Here is a 21,034-nt window from a genome sequence, read left to right as displayed (position 1 = left end):
CCTTGCTCTGTTTTTTGTGTGTCTGTCAAAGAAATAGCAAAAAAGAGAGAGAAAACGAAGGAGGTGGAAACAGAGATGACCCGAGGGTATCGCTAGGCCCTGCTGAGGAATGATAACAGAACTATGCAGAATTAAGATGAGCTCTCTCTCTCACACACACATATACAAACATAAACAGACACAGTTACACTGTGCTGCTCAGGCTTCAAAGATGCCCAGCACCAGTCTGCATGCAGCCCCCCCATTGGTCAGATAACACCCAGACAAAGAGAGACAGGTGGGGAGGGAGCAAAGAGAACAAATTGACTGCTTCTTCCTTTTTTCCTCTCGTCCATCGCTGGCACTGACAGAGACATGGCAGCCCAGCAGGCTGCTGTATCTCCACGGGTGTCACTTCATTTCCATGTCTTTCACTGGATGTCCAGAGAGACACAGATCACATTAACCCATAACCCCCAAACACAGACAGCTAAGCTGTTCAGCCTGCCCCTATACCTTCACAATGACCTAATAAATCCTCTTTATTGTAGTATGTAAAAAGGAATATTTTAAAATGAGATAATCCTGCTTTAAAAAAGTAATTTTATTTTTGGCTGCATTTTGGATGAATATTTCTGAGGTTCTCCTCCTATGCTTTCTCTCCCCGAACAGATTTCATAGCCTCTAAATAGGATTGCCACACTGCCGGCCTGTACTCCAGGTTGCCATGATCCCCTGGCCAGCCACACAAAGAGGGACAGACACAATGAACACAGCACTACTCTACAATGGCAGACACACGCTGTCCTACGTGCCTGTCTGCAACATGTGAGAATTAAAGAGGTAGTGGACTGGTAACTCATTCTCACTTTCTTCTGCCAGTCTAAGTTTAAAATTGTCCAAAGATGGGACACTGGATGGTGCCAGACTATCGTTTATCAGTACTGAAATAGAGCATTTGGTATTCAACGGGTTTTTAAAAGCAAAGCTGTGCTGACTTTGAGAGAACAGTATGTTATACAGGATTACAAGCCAGCACAATCAGGGTCCTGGTATTGTAAATGCTTTTCACACTGTCATGAATTTGTGAGACACTTAAATAGAGTGATGCTGCTGTGAAGGCCTATAATCAACATTTTCTAAAAGGACAAGTTCAAAATTAATTCACTTTCTTGCCAAGTGTTGAGAAGATCAATACCACTCTCGAAGATTATAGTAAGTATGAAGCTAGAGCCAAGAGCTGGGTATCTTATCTAAGCATAAAGACTGGAAACGAGGGCAAAGAGCCAACCTGGTTCTGTCTAAAGTAAATGTAATGTAAAAAATAATGCTACAGGCTTGCAGCTAATGCCAAATTGTAGCTGAAATTGCCGATTCAATCGATGAATCAAAGAGTTTGACTTAATCTTAAAATTACTGAGCTAGATCCCGAAGAAAACCACTATTACTGAAATATTGTTTTTCTTGAATAGCTTTCAAACTAATGATGAAATCATTGTGATTCCAAATCATTGAGTTATGTTTTTATAGTCAAGGAATCATATTATATGGGCCAAACTATCATGGGAATTTTGCTTTTAGGTGGAATGGCATTATGGGGAAACTGAGCTGCCTTGGGAGAGGTTTGCGCTCTCTGAATTCTGTCTATTTGTTTATTTTGGCCTAGCCAGACTAGCTGTTTCTGTCTGTTTTCTGTTTTTATGCTAAGATAACTGCAGGCTCTGTCTTTATAGTTACCATACAGACACTGACAGTTGTATCAGCCTCTTTGCAAGAAAACTAAATAATCCCTAAAAATATTTTTAAATATGGTTAGTAAGATAGTAACATTTGATTGGAAATATAATTTTGCAACATGAGCAATATGATGTATGATTATATAGTTTATGAAATGTAAAATTATTTGATTATTCTGCTGCATTACATATAAGAAATGACTGGATGATTTGTAACAGTACATCGTAGATTTAAAATGAACCTATGGTACAGTGGGCCCATAATGACTTTTACATCAATGTAATTCACAGTGACTTTAGAAGATTTTGAGTTATTCACTCTTATTTATGGAAGAAGTGAATGGAAATGTTCATATTTTTAAATTCTATTGTTATTTTTTCTGAAAGAAGCCTGAAAGTTCCCTGAGGCTGTAAGTTGAAATATTTTGTTTCTTTTCACTCACTGTCTTCAGCTCATACCCTGATATTTGACTCCAAGTCAAACAGAAGCATTTGAACACACCAATACAACAAAACATAAGAGAGCAAGAGAGAGAGACAGTACACATGGTGTTGCGGTTGGTGTTAGATCTCTGTCCACCTCTTACCCGAAGCGAGGTGATGGTTGATGGGTCTCGTATCCGTCCGTCGTCATCCTTCAGATTGTAGCCCTCTGGGCGCTTGTCTCTCTCACTGATCTTCCACAGCTTCACCGTCTTGTCTAGGATGGATACACACACACACACACACACACACACACACAGAGTCACAAAATACAGTTGGATTACTGCTCACTACAGTGAATCTCAGATACAAGATGGATGTGGGGGGTTGGGGAGCCAATCTGGTATGTAGCTGGGCAGGAGCCAGCGAGGATGATGAATGGTGGCTCCTGTGTACATTCTGATGTCACTGATACCAATCTACAAGTTGACTTCATTTCCCTGCTGCAGTGCACGCTTCCCATCTGGCCGCTTTTTCAATTCTGCATCACATAAACACCAGTTACATCCATCTTCTTGATCTAGTGATGGGGATGGCAGCAGTCAGGTTGTTACTTTTCTCCCTTAATTTCCGCTGTGAATATTGGTTTCAGAGCAGCAAGGCCATAACCACAGGACCCTCCGCTATCTGCTCCAGCCACAGCGAGCAGTACCTTGGCAGCCATGCATGAAGCCCACAAACATGAAGGATGTCTGTCTGCTGGTGTGTGTGTGTGTGTGTGTGTGTGTGTCTGATTGAAGTAACATGCATGTATGGTGTGTGATGGCAGATGCCTTAATATATGTGCACGTTCCTGCTGTGGCAGCCATGCATGACATGTTCAATCTGAAACCCCTCTGCTTGTGGCAGTTGCTCAGCCAAGCAATATGTTCACACCAAAATTGTCAAAGATATTAATAACACCTCTTTTTATCTTTTTAGCTGACCATTCTGTAATGTGAGGAATGAATCTTCGGTTGACACTGTTGAGTTACAACACTACCCCCACATTTAAACACTTTCATGATAGATTTGATGGTTTTTTGACCATTTTTCCCATGTGTGTCACTCTTACAGTACCAGGGTCACCACAGCTAGCTAACTGACCGTTGGTGGAGAGCAGGAAGTACGCAGCATTCTGCTGTGGAAGCCATTTAATTTTGTTAATCTTCTCCTCGATCTCTAAACTCTTCAGGTAATCAAACTCCGGCTCGTGGCTCTGGAATGTGCTGTAAACGTTGTACTCCCCTCGACGCTGGGGCTGGCTCTTACTCTGCAAAAGAATGAGAGAAAGAAAATCCTAGTAAGAGAGTGACCTGTTTACTCTAAAGATTGCATACTAAAGTTTGAATACTGTTTTGCACAAATTAAGTATAAAGAGTTTCATTCCTTAACAAGATGTCCAACATTTGAGGAAAAAAATCATTATTGGTGTAAATCCATATTCTATTCCCCTCAAAATTCCTCTTAAGTAGTTTCAAGGTTTTTAGCACTGGGAATCCAGTTTTGGCAATGTCAGCCATAAAAGACACTGCCATAAAGGTTTATGCATTATATGCATATATTTATATATACAGGTACCCAGACAATGAATTCAAACTATGTTTGTGATCTTCAGGTCAAATTCTTACCACTTTGGTTTATGATGACCTACCTACTAATGATGTTCCCTGTTAGCCTCGGTTTAATCTTGTTTCTTTGTCCAAACTGGCAAGTGTTAGCACACCTGCTAAGCTAAGATGGTGAATATTGCAGACACTACCAAACATCAACATTTTAGTATTCTCTCTGCAGGTTTATTAGCATACTAATGTTAGCATTTATCTCAGAGCACTTTTGCGTGTAAGCGCAGCCTCACAGAACTATTAACTAGCATAGTCATACCCTCTTGTTTCCACAGTGTTCGGCAGTGGTTTTGTTTTTTCTGGATAAGCTTGTTTTGTGCTTGCACTCCACTGTAGTTATACACCATTTATACAGAATGAAGGCTCATTTCCAATATGCTACATGTTTATGGTTGGTCCAATACATGAAATGTAAAATTCTAGATGTGCAGTTCACAAGTTCTTTATAATTCAGCATGACATATTTGATATCATTGACAACTTTAAGATTTTCAGACTAGGTTTTGGTGGTTTTACATAATGCCTCTCCATGTAACACAAATGTATAATGGTCCCACCAAAACAAAACATTTTGTTTGTTTTTGAGATATTTACTGCTAAATATCAGCTAGCAATCCTTTTCAAATATTCCCCTTTGCTTAGTTATCTAAAAGCAAACATTCCAGTTTTGATTTCAAGGCTGTAAAATCCTTTCAGCAGAAGGGCAGCATAATTAGTGCTGCATTGTTGGCATTTCCTACCTCCTGCTCCCTCTGGAAGACAACCACTCTGCCTCCTTTATCCCCAGTGGCCAATAGCTCCCCCGATGAGTTAAACTCCACCGTTGAGATAATGTCAGCTGCAGCACAGGAAGCAGAGCAGAAGGGGGGTGTCAGTGTGGACATGCCCAAAGCTGTCAAGGTATCAGTCACACAAACAGAAAGACATTTCAATGAGCTCTGGTAAGATGACTTCTAGAAAGCACATCAGCGGAAGGGGAGGGGAATCTCATGACAAACCCACAGAGGTCTCTCCAGCACAGATACCCTAGTTTAGTGAAATGTGGGTTAGGACAAACCACTGAATGAGTCACTGCATGATATCAACTAATTCAGACCCTTGTCTGATTGAAGTGAGCCAGTCTGTGGCATTTAATTGCACTCCTACTTTTAAAGGGATGCTGCCACCACACTAGTTATCTCTCTCATCCTGGCTGCAAGACCCCACACCGCAAGCAAAATTTTATTTATATAGCACCTGTCTAAACAAATGTTACAAAATACTTCACAATTAAATGTACCTATGGAATACCTATGTAAATAAGTATGTTTTAAGAAGAACATGGAACGAGGCCAGATTAGAAGCAGACCTGACTACAAAAAGTAGACTATTCCAAAGTCTAGGAGCTGCTATAGCAAAGGCTCTGTCTCCCCAGTGTTTTAATCTTGACCTGGGTGCCTCCAATAAAAGCTGAGTTGATGATCTAAGACTGACTTGCCTGCTCCTTCTGTAAAAACACCTTTAAACTCTGCATTTCTTTGTAGCTGAACATACTTTATAACTTTCTGTAGGATGTCAAAAAAACAACAGTAGTAGCATATAATTGTTTATTCTCTGCCAACATTTCCCAGTATCTCTGCATAGCTACAGTTTCACCAAAAAGTAAATGACAGAAACCTACCCTTATAGCTTTTCCTCTCCTCCTTAAAGACATACATCTGCCTGGATTTAGGAGAGGCTAACGGTGAGTGTAATTATTATAGAGCCCTGGGCTAAAAAGGGATAGTATAATGCCTGTCTCACACACACCACAACAGAGGCTCGCCCTCTGTTTAACAGTAACAATAATATTAGACAGAGAGAGCTAAAAACAGACAGAGACAGAGAGAGAGAGATTGTTGTTTTGTAACCCCCCCCCACACACACACACACAACACACCCTCTGTGGACCTGCCACTGCCGGAGTGCTGAACAGAAGAGCTGAATGTTGCTATGGAGACCATTTCCATCTCTAGCGGCAGTCGAAGGGGTGTGTGTGTGTGTGTGTGTGTGTATGTGTGTGCCAGTAGCTCTCAGACTTAGTTGCAGATGCTAGCTGTAATTCAGCAGAAAGAGAGAGTGCTGCAATAGAGTAAAAACTTGCTACTGCATCTGGTGGAGTGTGTGCAGTTCAGTGCTGCACACACCCTCAGACAATAGAGTCACTGTAAACAGGGACATCTTTCCAAAGCTGCTCTGCATGGTGGAAATGACGAAGCATCATGTTTTTGTGTTGTGTGAGTGTGTGTGTGTGTCCCTTGTTTCATTTAATTGAGAAAGCTACATTCAATGATGAGACCAGAGGGATTCTTATGGCCATGTGTTGATAATGACATGAGGTGGGGGGGTGGGGGGAAAGGGGGACAATTCTAATCATACTTGAGTCTAGGGACTAATAAAGCCTCATAGACAAGACACACTCTGACCTAATTACAGCCTGGGAGAACCCCACTGACACGCCATATTGCTGTATCTATACCTGCATGCATTGCCTCATGCACAGAGACATGTAGTGCAGCCCCCAACACACACACACACACACACACACACACACACACACACACACACACACACACAATGGTGTGTCCTCAACATCATCAAGCCAAAGCTGCTGGTGTGAATCGAATGGAATCAGCTTAGTGGTCAGCATTCTTGAATCAAAGCTTTTCTCTCTCCTTTTGTCCTTCATACTTCTCTCTGTCTTCCCGCTCACTCTGTCCTCTCTCCTTACCTCATCATCCACATATTAAATCAGTGAGGAGAAACAGTAAATGATGGATTCCAAATAATGAGTTTACACATGGATAAATCCTTCAATCATTTCACTAAATGTAGAATCAGGAGGACCCGGTGAAGCTGGAACTCCCTGTAACATGATGGAATGTTTTCCTAGATTAGTTCTTTTCCTTATGCAAATGTATTCAAACCACATACTCCAGCCACTGATGGAACTGTGTTTGATCATGCATTTTTTTTCCAGATAAAATTTCATTATAGGGAACACCTTGATGAGCAAAGGAGTTGCAGGTGAATGGGTTTTCCTGAAGGCTTTCCGCTTGCATCAGCTTTGATTTTTATTACATGAACATCAGTAGGTTCAAGATGGAGTGCAATTAGCAGCAAGCTAGAGATTCGGATCACACACACATTCACTCGCACACACACAGCTCCATCAGCAGACCATAGCCAGATGAAACCCATAAATCCTGTGGTCAGCCAGGTCTGACACAGACAGGTCAGCGCTTCTTGATGCATCAGAGGGATGTGCGGCATAGCACACATTTATCGCCAGTAATAACACAGACAAGCCTGTTGGCCCGCTGCTGTGATGTGTGTTTGTATGAAACAGGCATGGCACTGCTCTTATCTGTTTCTATTCACCAATCTGAACCACAATAACCCCCTTCAGCATGCAATATAGAACAGGGAGTCAAACCAATTGGATGGAAACATAGATATGCATTGATTTTGGAATGAAACCGTGTGCACGCAGAGCCAGAAACACAGGGAGGAGAGTGAAGATATTGAATGTATTTTTAGACATCTGAGCATACAACATCTATCATGCATAACAGAAAGAGACGCTGAAAGAAAGGATAGTGAGGAGGGAAGTCTGAAAAGGGTAGGCCAGTCAATAAAAGATCATACAATGAGTCTCATCGGTCCAGACACAAAGACCAAAATAGGAGCATCCAGGCTAACCTTTAGACAACACATAATGCTGTCAGGGGTGGGGGAAAAAAATCAAAGTGAAGCTTAATCTGATGGCATAGGAGGGTTGTGTAAGACACGCAGGCCCAAAATAGTGTGACTGCATGGAAAGCGTGTTGCATAAGCAGTGTAAAGTTATTCCAGGTAGAGGGAAGGACGTGAGCAACATGGTGTTGTGTAAATGCTCGATTAAATCCTGTGTCTAAGGATCAGACCGGGGGATATTTCAGGTCTGCTCTTGCACTCTCTTTTACTTGGCACTCTTACTCCTTCTTTCATAATGTATCAGTCAGTGCCCTTTTCTTTCTAGAATATGAACACACGCATGTATCACAAATTCTGTATATAATGACCATCTCTGTGCTGAATAAGCAGCTGATAACAGCTTCTTTTCACACCAGTAACAATAGAGATCAGTCAAAATTTTGAATAAGCCCTGCTACCTACTAGTCTGCTACAAAGCCATGTGATTATGGTATTGTTAGGCTTTATTAGCTGCACACAAAGCAGGAGAGCACAATGCAGCTCTCTTCATCTGAAGAGTAGTAAGATCTGGAGTGAACAAGCTAATTAACCTGGTTTCTTCAGGATCAACCCCTTGAGAGTGAGACCGAGTGTGTGTATGTATGTATGTGTGTGTTTTGTCTGAATGTGAATGTGTGTAGCTATACTTTTTTAGTGCGCATATGTACTTGTGTGTGTGTTTGTGCTTTTATGTATCCTCACATGCCGGGGATTTGAGGGCGAAGCAGGCGAGACATGTTATTGCTTCACTTCTCACACTTCATTAACACATCACTGTGGCACACATCTGACTACAGACACAACACAGGACAGGACCAAACAAGACAAGAGGCAGTGTGGTGAAAAGCAGTGAAAGAGGTGATCAATTCCTGCAAGCACAACCAAGAGGGATTATTTGAAATGCTTGTTATTTGGTATTCTCTAAGAAATTGAAGATGGGGGATGGTGAGGGAAGTGGAGGCGCATAGAATTATATTCCACCACCGAAACAAAAGCTGTCTCTCTCTGCCTGTCTGTGTTGCTTTGGTGTAATCCCTTTCATCTTCCTGTTTTTAAGACTTGAGTGAATCAAAGATGAGGCTGCTGCTGTACAGACCTAAATCTTGTATCTACAGTGACCTTATCATCCAAACATGAAGAATTTCAAGTGACACCGCTTCCTCGACAGGACACAGGAATTAGCTATCAAAACTTACAAATGTATCCCATTGTAAACTCCAGAAAGGTCAAACACTGCTTAGCCTTCAGGCTGGCAGTGTAACTCAGTGGCTCACACACAGTACAGCTAGCACAGCAGCACCTCGACTCCACTGACCAGGAAGCTATTTTGCAGTTGAGAAATAGGTTATTTTTGTAATCATCCTATGGTAGCAACACCACGGGTATTCTTTAATAAGTTCTCATTAAATTTTCATGGGGCTCCAGACTTAATAAGAAGCTAATCAGGGGATGAAAGCAGCTGCTGAATAAGGAGTGTGACTTGTCCCAACTTCACAGCTTGCCATTAAGCACCCACCACCCCTGTACACACACACACACACACACACTCACACATAGACATGAGCTTTTTTTGCACTATGTGCTGTGCAGGGGCGGGGCTCGGCGTTTTGAGTGTTTCATAGTGAATAATGAATGGGACCTGGGGGCAAAGCGGGCTAAGTCTTTTTATGCTGGGGTCTTAAAGTGTGGCCTCAGGCCGTTTGCCTTGGCACAGGCAACCAGGCTATCTTCACGCTCTCATCAGCAGCAGCAATAAAGGCAGTGAGGTCTCTCTTACTGGACTCCATCAGTATTCAGTTGGTCACATCAGAAACAAGCTTGTACTCACATCAGACAGATATAAAGAGAGAGAGAGAGGGAGAGAATGGGAAGAAGAGTGGGTAAGGGAGAGAAGGAGGAAGGGATTTCATGTCCTACCAATAGATCTTTGGGTCATTGTTCCAGTGGCTAAATTGTAAAAGACCAGAAATCAATACCAAAGCAGACGTTAGGTTAGGTCCTGCCTCACAGCAAGGAAGCAATTTCCATTTTAACACCCGCTGTGGTGTTCTGCTATTTTACAGTTTCATCCATTAAAGAAACATCCAAGCTGGAGATTATGAAAATTAACTGAGATCTATGTTGTAGGAGAGTAACAGTCCACTGAGTGAACACACTACACACAGCCTAGAACCATCCATCCCATTACCATTAATGGGATGGTAATGTGTCATCTAACAGGCGGCTGGTGGTTGTAAATGAGACTCTAATGTAATGGTTCATGTTGTTTCATGGAGACAACAGTATCTCTAGAAATGTTTCTTTAAGGTTGAGGAGAAATTTCATAACCAAATATAGATGGCCAGTGCAGTTTTACTCACATTACTGTGTGCACACAGAGTCAATGTAACCGCCCACAGGCCTACTGATGCGTGGGATTGGTGCAAGGCAAAGGTCAGCGTGAGTGACATCATTAAAATGTGACATCATTAAAGTGTCCTGCTGCTACGGGCAAGCACGGCCTCAAGGAAATCCCTACCGGCTCACCGCCACTCATCAGGGACCTATATATGTGTGTGTGTGTGTGTGTGTGTGGTCTGGACGGACTGGGCCTGCTGAAGCATGTGCACTATGGTGAATTTATGAGGACATGGTGATGGACCCAGACACTGGCCTATGTATGATCTTTGGCTGCAAACCAACTTCATACCACTTAGAAGAAAAGGAGTGAGACACACACACACACACACTCATTCATGATATATGAGGTGTGACGATAAGTCATAAATTATAGCTATAAAAAATAACAAAAGTAGACTTTCCATGTTTGAAAAGCACAGATGGGCCACAGACTAGACAGTTCTTTGCTTTAAAGAGACACGTTTTACAACCTGTATAACTCTAATCCACCTTCTCCTGATAAAATGAACAAGACAGCGTAAATGAGTGAGACAGGCAGAAGGAGACAAGCTGGAAGAAGATCCCCTCCTGTTTTTCATCTCCACACACACATCAAACAAAGATATCATCACACCCACTCCCACCCCCCACTTCACTTCATCTCACTAAGAACTAGTGTCTGTGTGCTTAGCAGTGGCAGGGAATCATCTGTAAGTGCCAGAGCTGAGCAAATAATGATGCTATCCCAAAGAAAAGCAGCAAGAGAAACTACGAAGATGAGGCATTCTGCTTTCTGAGCCTTGACTCTGTCTCTCCTCCAACCTGTAGGGGCGTCAGTAATCTGAGGGGACATGTAGCCACATGTACCTTCAGCACCCTTTAGTCCACTCTGTGGCTCTGAGATATATATTCTGTAGCTAATTTGTGAAGATATCTTATTTGACTTCTCAGTTACAAGATGATCCATCACATTTTGAATTATGTTTCCAGTTTGTCTGATTGTGTTTCTTTTCACACCTTATGGTAAGTGTTTGGTGAAATGTGGCTTGTATGAAAAAAAATAATTAAGGCTTTGCCAGTGTTGCCCTGGCAATGAATACAACTGCAAATAAACCATAGTGCATGGAGTATAAACTACACAAACCAAACAAAAACTATGCTCATTACAAAGGTCTGCACAAAATTTAATAACCAATTATTTGTTAAGATGGGGATAATTATTTTGTTATTAACAAAGAAGATAGCAGACATGCAACAAATCCACAAAAAAATCATTTTAAGACTTCAAAAAAACAGCGATACAGTATAAAAAACAAACAAACAAACAAACAAAACAACAACTTGATACCAGAAGACTGAACCACTACCAAACTGTGGATTTGGAGATTCATTATGATGCTTCTAACTGCTGTATTCACAGACAATATATGGCATTTCAGCAATACAGACTGACATTACCATATGCCCTCAGCTCCGATGCTTCCATCATCAACTGACATAACCAAACTGAATAATTAGGTCAAGGTAGTAATGAGATTAATGTTAGTCTTTACGTGGAAATCCGTGTTTTGTGTTGATCACGGAACTAAGCAGCTTGTGGTAGATAGGTGGAGATGATTGGTGGAACATAAGGGAACAATTAAGAGTCAAACAGTTAGGCTGATAATAAAGAAGCTAATGTTTGGTCAATGTAGAGCAAACGCGTGCAGAGCTCTGCAAGAAACTGCTATTGTTCAGTGCTTGGTTATGTAGGTGTACAGTAAAAACACGGGCGCGCGTGAGAGAGAGAGAGAGAGAGAGAGAGAGGATCCATATTTCAGTCTCCTAAAATTAGGCCAACTTCCCTGTCTCATTCTTTCAACAAGTGAACACAAAAGACGAGGAAACTATATTTCCATCATTTCTCCATCGTTTCTAACTACATCACATGAAGCCGCTGTACAGGGGCTTTATTCCCTTGCTGCCCATGATCCATACAGACTAAAGCCCTGATTCCCCTGGGTCAGGGTGGTCATCCTAATGTAGGAGGTATGACGGGAAGCCACCTCATCATCTGCAGCTACTGACACCAGACTAATCTATGACAATGTCTGTGACTATCCATCTAACTACTGCGTGAGGTTATTTTAAGTGCCGGCAAAACCGCTTTTTCCGGCATCACTGGATTAAATACCTTCGGTTGCATAGTTGTGGTCGCGAAGGAAGCTGTTGTTGATTTTCCGGGTGTCACTCTCCTCCTCCATTGATAAATCGGATGGTTCCGGATCCTGAAAGCGACAGACCTGCTCCCATCGTGCCGGGTACCGTCAGCAGGCGGCCTGTGGGACCAGCGGGGGGCCTGTCATGGCTCCAGATCTCCGGTGTAATCAACACAATCACGATCAAATACCTGTAATGATGATGAGGATGATGATTATGATTATGATGTATGGGCAGGTCCGGTCCACACCTCAGGACGCCTCAAACCCGTCCGCGACGCAGTGACAGTGTCGATCCCAACAGTGGTTTGACTCTCCTAATTATTAAAGCGCATTGCGTCCTCTGCTTCAGATAACTCACCGAAACGCACTAATCTCCTCAAAACATCAAAATATGGGTATTATCACTGAACTGCTGGCGAAAAATTAAAGAGCTGTTAAGTCTTCTTGAGGTGGCTGAACCCGCAGCAACGCACTCCGTAAATCTCTTTTGGAGGATTTGAGTTTAGCCAGCCTAGATCTGCCCCCTCCCAGTGCCAGCGGGGCGGGCGAGAAAATGCGTCAACAAGCTTGCTCCGATCACTTCAGTTTCTCCATGACAGTCTCTCCAGAGATGCATCTTCGTTCCTCTGTCTCCAGATCCTGCAGGGTCTCCTCGCTCTCTCATTCATTCATTCATCCAAGAGAACCGGGGCGCCTCTGATCCCGGCAGCTGAGCTGACTCACTGTGCCGGATAGCGCAGAGCAGTGCTGTACTTACCCACTGCGCTGCTGCCGCTGCGCTTCAGCAGAGACTGCTCACTCACTGTCTGAGCAGGTGACTACGTTCGTGTGAGCATTGAGGACAGATGCCTTAAGGCCTGGTAGCAGGTTGCTTCTTAAGCCTGATAGATCCAGCATCACCATCCCTCCATCCTGTTGCAGAGATGTCTATACATTGCACTACAAACAGAGCTGTAAACTTTTTGGTGCTTTTCCATCTGAACATAGATCCAGTTCTATTCATCTATTCATGCCACAAGAAGAGCTTTATAAGGTGTGTTACAAGAAGCACATGACATGGCACAGTTCTGTCCAAACACTCACTTTGAAGTTCAGGTTCAGGAAATTTAGGACAGAGAGGAACACAAAGGAGGGATTTAGAGTCAGAATGAGGGATGGGTGGATCCAACTTGAAAGGAGGGAGCAGCAGAGAGGGCCAGAGAGAAGGAGGAAGAAAATACCAGACGCTGATTAATTAGATTAGTAAGGCCGCTGTCTGTGCCTCTTTCTGGAAAGACCTCATTTCCATGCAGAGTTTAATAACACCACACACAACGCGCCTTCTTCTGATCAAACCGTAATCTCCGATGAGTGCATGAGGCTGTTTGTGCCCACAGCGCATCCCTGCCCTTATCTACTCACTTTACCCTAAATCTCTCTGGCTCCACAAAGGGACCGGGTATCTCCTCTGCACGAGCCTCAACACACATCAGCAATAAAGAGATTGTGGAGCTCCCTCTCCTAAATGCATTAGCTCTCTAATCCATGGGACCATTTGCACATTCAGTTCTCTCTTTCTCTAGTAATGGGGATCTGCCTGTGACAGAGGCAGGCTGCTCATAGCAAAGAAGAAAAAAACCAGGGTCTTCCTACACATGCTATTTTACACCCCATCACCCTTCAACCTCCAGTCCTATCAGAATACATTATGGAGCATTATCCATGCAGGGGCATAATGAAGGCTGCTGGAGCATCAACAAGGGCCTGTGATTCACATGCTTCCATATTACAGTTCTCTGCTCCCCCAGTGAGATCTGCAGAGAAACTCTGCCATCCCTGACCCTCTCAGATCTGACTGAATGGTCAGCTGTGCTTCCCAGCTCTATCAATATTTAAACAGTGTCTATGAGGACAAAAGAAACACACAGAACAAAGACTTCAGCTAAGTTACAGCTGAGTAGCAAAACCAAATGAAATTGAATCAGTGAAACAATGGGTTTAGAAGAATGAGGCTGCTTGGATGAGTGGTTCAGGTTTGTCAGATTTCTGTGGGGAGGTGATGCAGACAGATGCAGGGCAGGAGTGGCATTTAAAAACATACAGATATCTGACTATATAATGAAGCATTAAGTGGAGAATGCCAGAGCCTGAGTTTGGGATTAATGCTACCTTTTTAAAAACATCCACTATCTCCCTTCTCTGTCTCATCACCTGTGCATTTATGCCAGTCTCCCTTCACACTCCCCCATCTCTCCTGCCACTCTTCAAAATGTGACCGCATAAGCTCTTGGGTCATTAGGCGGCACCTGAGATGAACAACTCTGATTGGAGACCAGTTTGGTTTAGTGATCCCAGGTCAGTAACAACGGCATATTCTCAGACCGTTTATTCACAAGCCTCAAGTTTATGCTCCCCATGGCTCATTTATTGCTCCCCTCCTCCAGGCCAGCTACATGTTCTCCTCTGCTAGCTCACTCCTCTCACCCCATCTCTCACTTCACTACAGGTAGAGACCAGTGACAGCACATGTACAACCCAGCTACTGTGTGTCAGACTCGCAGGAAATGCTCGAGGGGACGCCAGAATTGGCGAGCATGTCCTCAATTCTTTTCAATCGTATGGACAAAGTGGGTTAAATTAGCCTCTAACAGCACCAAACATAGGGACACAATCACATGGCAATGATATTTTAGTCATGCCCAATTGCTTTCCTTGATGTGTGGTAATTGCTTGACCCAGGGATGCTGGTGTAAGGCTACAGGCAGCAAGATGCCGTCTGCATACCAAGCAATGCACACATATGAACACATGCTTCGACACAGGCCATAGATATCTGGCTACACATCAGCTGCACAGCGCATAGTCCACCTTCACTGTAATTCTCTCATAACTCAGAATCACCGTCAGTGGGATATTGACCAGTCAATAATGTCTGGTTTAAATAGGCTACAATATTGATTATTTTCATCCAGTTAATCCCACAAATGTGAGGTTTTGGTCGATCAATCCAAAATCTATTTAAGGCCTGATATTTGATACTAATAATGGAACTTCTATCGACTTGTAGTGATCCAACTGTAAGTTGTTTTTCATCAAAGCAATTACAAAAAATCATATATCTTTAAAAAATTCAAGAATATGTCTTGGCAAATCAATGTATAAAATTGTATCAAGTACCTTGGAACCAATTGTGGCCAAGAAATAATTCTTTTTGCAATATGGAAATGACAATTTGCTCTGAATGACAGGATAAATTACCAAAAATGTAAGTGTTTTGCCAAGTGTATCATGAGAAGAAACTGTTTCTATAATGAAGAAATAAAACCAATCAATATATTTTATTAGATTTGATTTCAGTTGTTTTCCAAAAATAAATGAACCATATACACATATAGTGGTGTCTGCATCTTGTGAAGTTTCATAGTGACTACATGTAAAAGTATAAGCGACATGGAGAAAATCATATGTAAGCAATTTATATAGCGATAGCGATGTTTATGGTGATAACATAATGTTTCGGTGTTGTCTGTTTATAGATAAAATAACCTGATAGGAATGTTTGTTGGTGGCTAATCTGGTGAAACATGCTCCTGACGCATCATTACTGATGCATATAATAAAATTAGACTATAGGCCTGGTGGCCCCTTGATGCTGAAATTAAGGACACACTTGCTTTGAATTAAATGATAAATATCAATATACCATCATACTCACCAAAATGATACTAATCTGTCAATGTTTGGCAAGTACTGTGTAATATTTATAATGTTCACCATCTTTGTTTAGCTTATTAGCATGCTAACACTTGCTTATTAGCACTGAACACAAAATACATCGGAGGCTGAATCTCTCAAAGGCATTAATTTCAAGCTTATAGCAGATCTATAGAGGAAAAGTCAGATGATCATCAAAGTCAACAGAATTCATCTTGTGTGAACCATCAACATGTTTTTGAGATATTTCAGTTTGGACCAAAGCGGTGCACACATTGAAATCCACAACCACACCAACACTGTCATAAAGCATACTTTAAAACTAATATGAATATTGCCTACAATCAACATAAAATATTAAAGTTACTTTCTTTATTTGTCCAAAACAATGAAACCACTGTGTGAAACATATACAGCAACGCTTGTTTAAAAGTTGAGCTGACAGTTGGCGTCCCTCAGTGAGACAAGCTGTGTCAGAAGTCACAGAGGTTATAACTTTCACTGTCTGGTCACTGGTTTTAGATCTCCTGCATGTTATCAAACAAATTGGGATCATCATTTGGTAGTATGAGATTCTCCTTCCAAACAGGCATTGACTTCTTTTATCCATGCAAACTGCCCTGGCATTAAACGCAGCTCAACACATGGGGGTAATAGGATTGTCCTGGCAGTCCATCTGTCAGGGGACTCAGCAGCAGTAAAGCCCAGAGACACAGCACCCTGGCCTGGATACACCTGCTTCGCCTGCTCTTTCTTTACAGTCTTCTCAGGAGATACAGTATTTGTTCAGTGTTACAACATATCTTCTGTGCAAGTAGTCATTCAAGAATGTAAATGCTATAAGGAGTAAGTAAAACACTGGAAAATACACTCAACATAAAATGTGAATGCTGCTCTGTTAATAGAGTACAGATGGAGATACACGGTAGTATGGCGGGTGAATGAATCATGCACGAGAAGGGTGAGGGAGTGATACAGAAATCTGAGGGCCTGGGAGAGGGAAGCAGAAAACAATAAAAAGATGGATGTATAGTTTTGGTAAAGGGCATTAAATCAAGCCTAGAGGCTGTCCCTAAATCAGCAGGCTGTTCTCTTGGTGTCACTTCAATTACATCAGGATGAGACTAATGCACCATTGCTCTAGACATCAGACCAGCAGGACAGAATTTTCTGCTTCCCCTGACTCTCTTTTCCCTTCCCCCAACCTTCCCCCACCTCCCTCCTCTCTACCCCCCTTGATAATGAATTAATTGGAAAAAAAAATGCATGTACAATGATTAGCACAGGATGGAGCATTTTGGATGAAAATTAATCAGGTGAAATGATTTTGTTTGCACAGCTACATCACAGGTTCTTCTACACCTCAGGGGAGACAGAACACATGCACATTTGCAATTGTTTCTGTTGCATTACAATGGTATATGTAGTAAAACGAGATAAACATTAGCCTCGAGGTGAAAGAGCACACACATACTAAAGACTTAGATTTTTTGTGAATATACAAACTCGTCTTCCTGAGAGGAAATGATGCCACTTACCAGAAAATCATTGCTTTGTACCTCTCTGGTTGCTAGGAAACTGCAATTGAACTGGCATTGCAATGCAGCACAACAGCTGTCTACATAATTGGACAATTAAGATCTTAAAATGTCATTATTTTGGTCATATTCATCTCAATAAAGGTTCAAGCACATCCCAACACGTTTTCTACCAGTTGGCTTAATAGGCCAAACATGAGGAATCCATCTTCAGAGTGAAACTGCATTTCATTAGTGAAATGATCAGTGACACAGTGAGGGTGAACATGCAGTACTACAACAATGCACGGCACCATTTGTGTTGCTCAGGAAGCTTGTACAGACACTGTGCGTGTTATTAAGCACTGCTATATTTATCCCGCAGCACTTTCCTCTGGACAGACAAAAGACTGGCAAGTAGAAAGTAGGTTAAGCAGGTCAGTGAATAACTACAGAGACACCTCCCCATACGTGACCAGGGATGCATGCACAACTTATGTGCAATTGAATTTTTAAAAATGGAACAACTCTGAGGACATGTATCAGTACAAATGATAACGTTGCTGGAATTAGTGGAGACCGACCTGTACAACACTGCAGTGTGGTGCTACTGGTGGACAAAAACTCTACAGCACAGCTTTGAGGATTATACTGACTTTGCTCTTAAATATTTAATATTTTAGCTGCTACATGTCAGGACTGTAGACTCAGCAAGTCTTAGCACAACCATCAAGAATGTCGATTTTTTTCAATACCCAACTGTATTCACTATAGAAATAAAACAAATCATTTACTAATCATCAATGAGCAGAAAATTCATCTGCAATAATTTTGAGGTCAATTAATGTTTGTGGCAGACTTGCCAACAAAATTCACCAGATTCATATTTGGAAATATTTGCTGGTTTTCTTTTTTCTCTGGTGTTAAGTTGAATATGTTTAGGTTTTAGACTGTTGGTTTGAACAAAATAAGATTCATTAATTAAGAAAGTAACCTGACGTGGGTCTGAAAGTTAGGATTATTTTTATCTGTCATTCTTGATAAATGAAATGATTTAGCCTATGCTTGTTTTAGCTTCCTAAAGCCTAAGTTGATGTCTTCAAATATCTTATTTTTGCCAAAATGATCAATTTAATAATCTTGTAAAATAAAAAAAACAAAGAAAACTTCCCCAAATCCTCCAAGCTTTAGAAGCTTGAAGAATGACTGAAATGATTCATTGCTTACTAGCTGAATAAATGCTGAACAGTAAGTCCACTAATTGTTTTTGTAATCAGTATATTTATGGAAATCATTAATCATTAATATTCTCACCTATTGCTTGAGGAACATACTATAGTTTAACAGTAAAATCACCCTGTCTTGTAGCAGCCATGTACATGATCAGGTCACCTCTGTCTATTCAGTGTGAGTTACTGTTGCTAATAGGAGTGGCAGCAGTGTGGAAAAGCCTGACCCCACATCTGAACACGTTTCCTCCCTTTCTCTCATCACAGCTTGCCAGAGAGGGTCCCCTGCAGTCATGTTTCAACCAGCCCCATGTGACCACAGAGCATGTTCTCTGTGCACCCTCTCCACACACACACACGCTTAAACACGCAAGAACACACACAGCTTTATTATAATAGTCCACGCACATACTCCGTCAACAACAAAGACAAACACATGGGAGCGTGTCACACTTAGAGGCTGTAATCTCCAGGAAAATCCCATTTGGCAGAGCAGCTGCCAGCGTGGATCACAGATAGACTGTAGTTGTGGTACCCACGGGGTGGCAAGCTGTCCATCCATACTTTTCTATCAACTACACACACACACACACACACACACAGAGACATCTGAAGACAAGCTTAAGGTGGGATCAGCCCCTACCGTGGGGATGATAAATTCATGCCACTTGTTTTAACAGAAGGGCTTAATGTTTACTGCTCAATTTATTGATCTGGCATGAGGGATCTCTGTTGAAAAGTAGCCTCAGGGATGCACCATTTCTGATGTAGCAGAGTGTGAGGAGACTGACTGGCAAGAGTGATCTGTCCATCTGTCTGTTGATCACACTGGCTGACTGTCAAAAGTACTTCCTTCTGCTGCTGTGAAATGCTATGAAACAATGAAATAATATGCATTATTGAGTCTTTTCGTTCTTTCTACGTTCTTTATCTATCTGTCTATCTATCTGTCTGTCTGTCTGTCTATCTATCTATCTATCTATCTATCTATCTATCTATCTATCTATCTATCTATCTATCTATCTATCTATCTATCTATCTGTCTATCTATCTATCTATCTATCTGTCTGTCTGTCTATCTATCTATCTGCCTGCCTCTCTGTCTAAGTGCCATGAGCAAAAGTGCTTCAGTGTGTAAAAAGAGCTATCTTAGAGCTCCACTGTCTGGCAAAATGAAGTATTACATGGCTAAACCTGGGTAATACTATCAACATAAAGTGTCAAATTCACATTGCACTCGTATTAGGTTTAGTCAGGTTTATTATTGGAGCCATCTTTAAGATCTGACTAATATATTTTTAACAAAGATGACAAAGCCTAGGGGTTGATAGGTTCAATATTTCAAATCAGTGCCCATAAGAATAGTAAAAGACTGCAATTGCTGTAATTGTTTCTTCTGTCTGATTGCAATGTAAGAGATTGGACACAAAATCCACAGTCCCTGGTCACTGTGTGAAGTTCAGTTGAAGTTCCAGTAGATAATACAAGGCTTCAACAATTCAATTTAGACAAATCAAGTGGGTAGCTTCCAGAGTTTCAGCTGTTTTAGAACAAAATTCTACAAGACAATTTGTCTAACAAAGACTGCAGATGCCTCATACTACCATAACGCTGGCTGAACTCTGGGATAATTTTAGTACAGAATGTGAACTTTGACCCTCATCACTTAGACTGAAATCACTTTAGAAAGGGATCCTTTGCATCCACTATAAACAGGGAACTCACTAACAAAAAACCTTGGGAACCTTAGTTAAACGTCTTTCCCCTTCTTTCTGTCATCTTGATAGCTCAACTATCAACTCACTAATAATGACATAAATACCACAATACAAATAAATACATCAAACAGACAGAAACAACAATATATATATTCATTTTAAATTGAGACAAATGGTGAATTCAAATGCAGCCTATAAAACATGTATGTATTTCATGAGATGCATACAGAAATACTGTTTAATCTGTGATAAACAAATACCAGCTACAGTATTTGTCCTTGTGCTGTTGGCTGGACTGTAAAGGACTGTTCCCAAAAATAAGCTATGCTTGTGTGTGTGTGTGTGTGTGTGTGTGAGAGAGAGAGAGAGAGAGAGAGAGTGCAAGGCTCAGTTCACATTTTAATCGATGCAGGAAGAGGGTTTTTTTCTGCATCCCAAGACAATATTCAGCCAGGCAAAGGGGATTTAATTTATGAATGTAAAAACATCATGTTCGTGCATGTGAGCACCGTGGATGTGTTCTCCCTGCATGTGATGTGACAGCATCAATATAAGATCCATATTTTGGCCTCAGACACCAAGCAGAACTAATTACTCTGTCAACACAGAGGCCACAGCCTGCCTGCTGACGGCCTGCAGCTCTGAGACGTCGGAGCAGCCCTATGATTTGAGTCTTCACCACAGATGTATGAGGTCATACATGTGGGCGCACAAGCAAATGCATACATTTCTGAGGGGAGTG

The 21,034-nt window shown here is 41.7% G+C and overlaps 1 protein-coding gene across 2 annotated transcripts in view; it reads right to left on the bottom strand.

The window, feature by feature from the left end:
* Positions 1 to 21,034, bottom strand: part of LOC109956063 (serine/threonine-protein phosphatase 2A 55 kDa regulatory subunit B beta isoform) — a 42,124-nt gene that overhangs the window by 9,309 nt on the left and 11,781 nt on the right. The window contains exons 1-4 of one of the 2 annotated variants that reach the window (XM_020592890.1): positions 12,108 to 12,901; positions 4,543 to 4,640; positions 3,285 to 3,450; positions 2,303 to 2,415 (exon numbers count right to left, since the gene is read on the bottom strand). In XM_020592890.1, the coding sequence (XP_020448546.1) occupies positions 2,303 to 2,415; positions 3,285 to 3,450; positions 4,543 to 4,640; positions 12,108 to 12,177 (447 nt within the window). In that variant the 5' untranslated portion in view covers positions 12,178 to 12,901. Of the gene's footprint in view, positions 1 to 2,302; positions 2,416 to 3,284; positions 3,451 to 4,542; positions 4,641 to 12,107; positions 12,902 to 21,034 lie in introns of those variants that run through there. The other variant, XM_020592881.1, reaches the window with a different exon arrangement.

The sequence above is a fragment of the Monopterus albus genome, unplaced genomic scaffold (genome assembly GCF_001952655.1).
Source record: "Monopterus albus unplaced genomic scaffold, M_albus_1.0 scaffold2.1, whole genome shotgun sequence".
Lineage (NCBI taxonomy): Eukaryota > Metazoa > Chordata > Actinopteri > Synbranchiformes > Synbranchidae > Monopterus > Monopterus albus.
The sequence above is the reverse complement of the archived record's forward strand: the minus strand, read 5'-3'. Positions and strand labels throughout refer to the sequence as shown.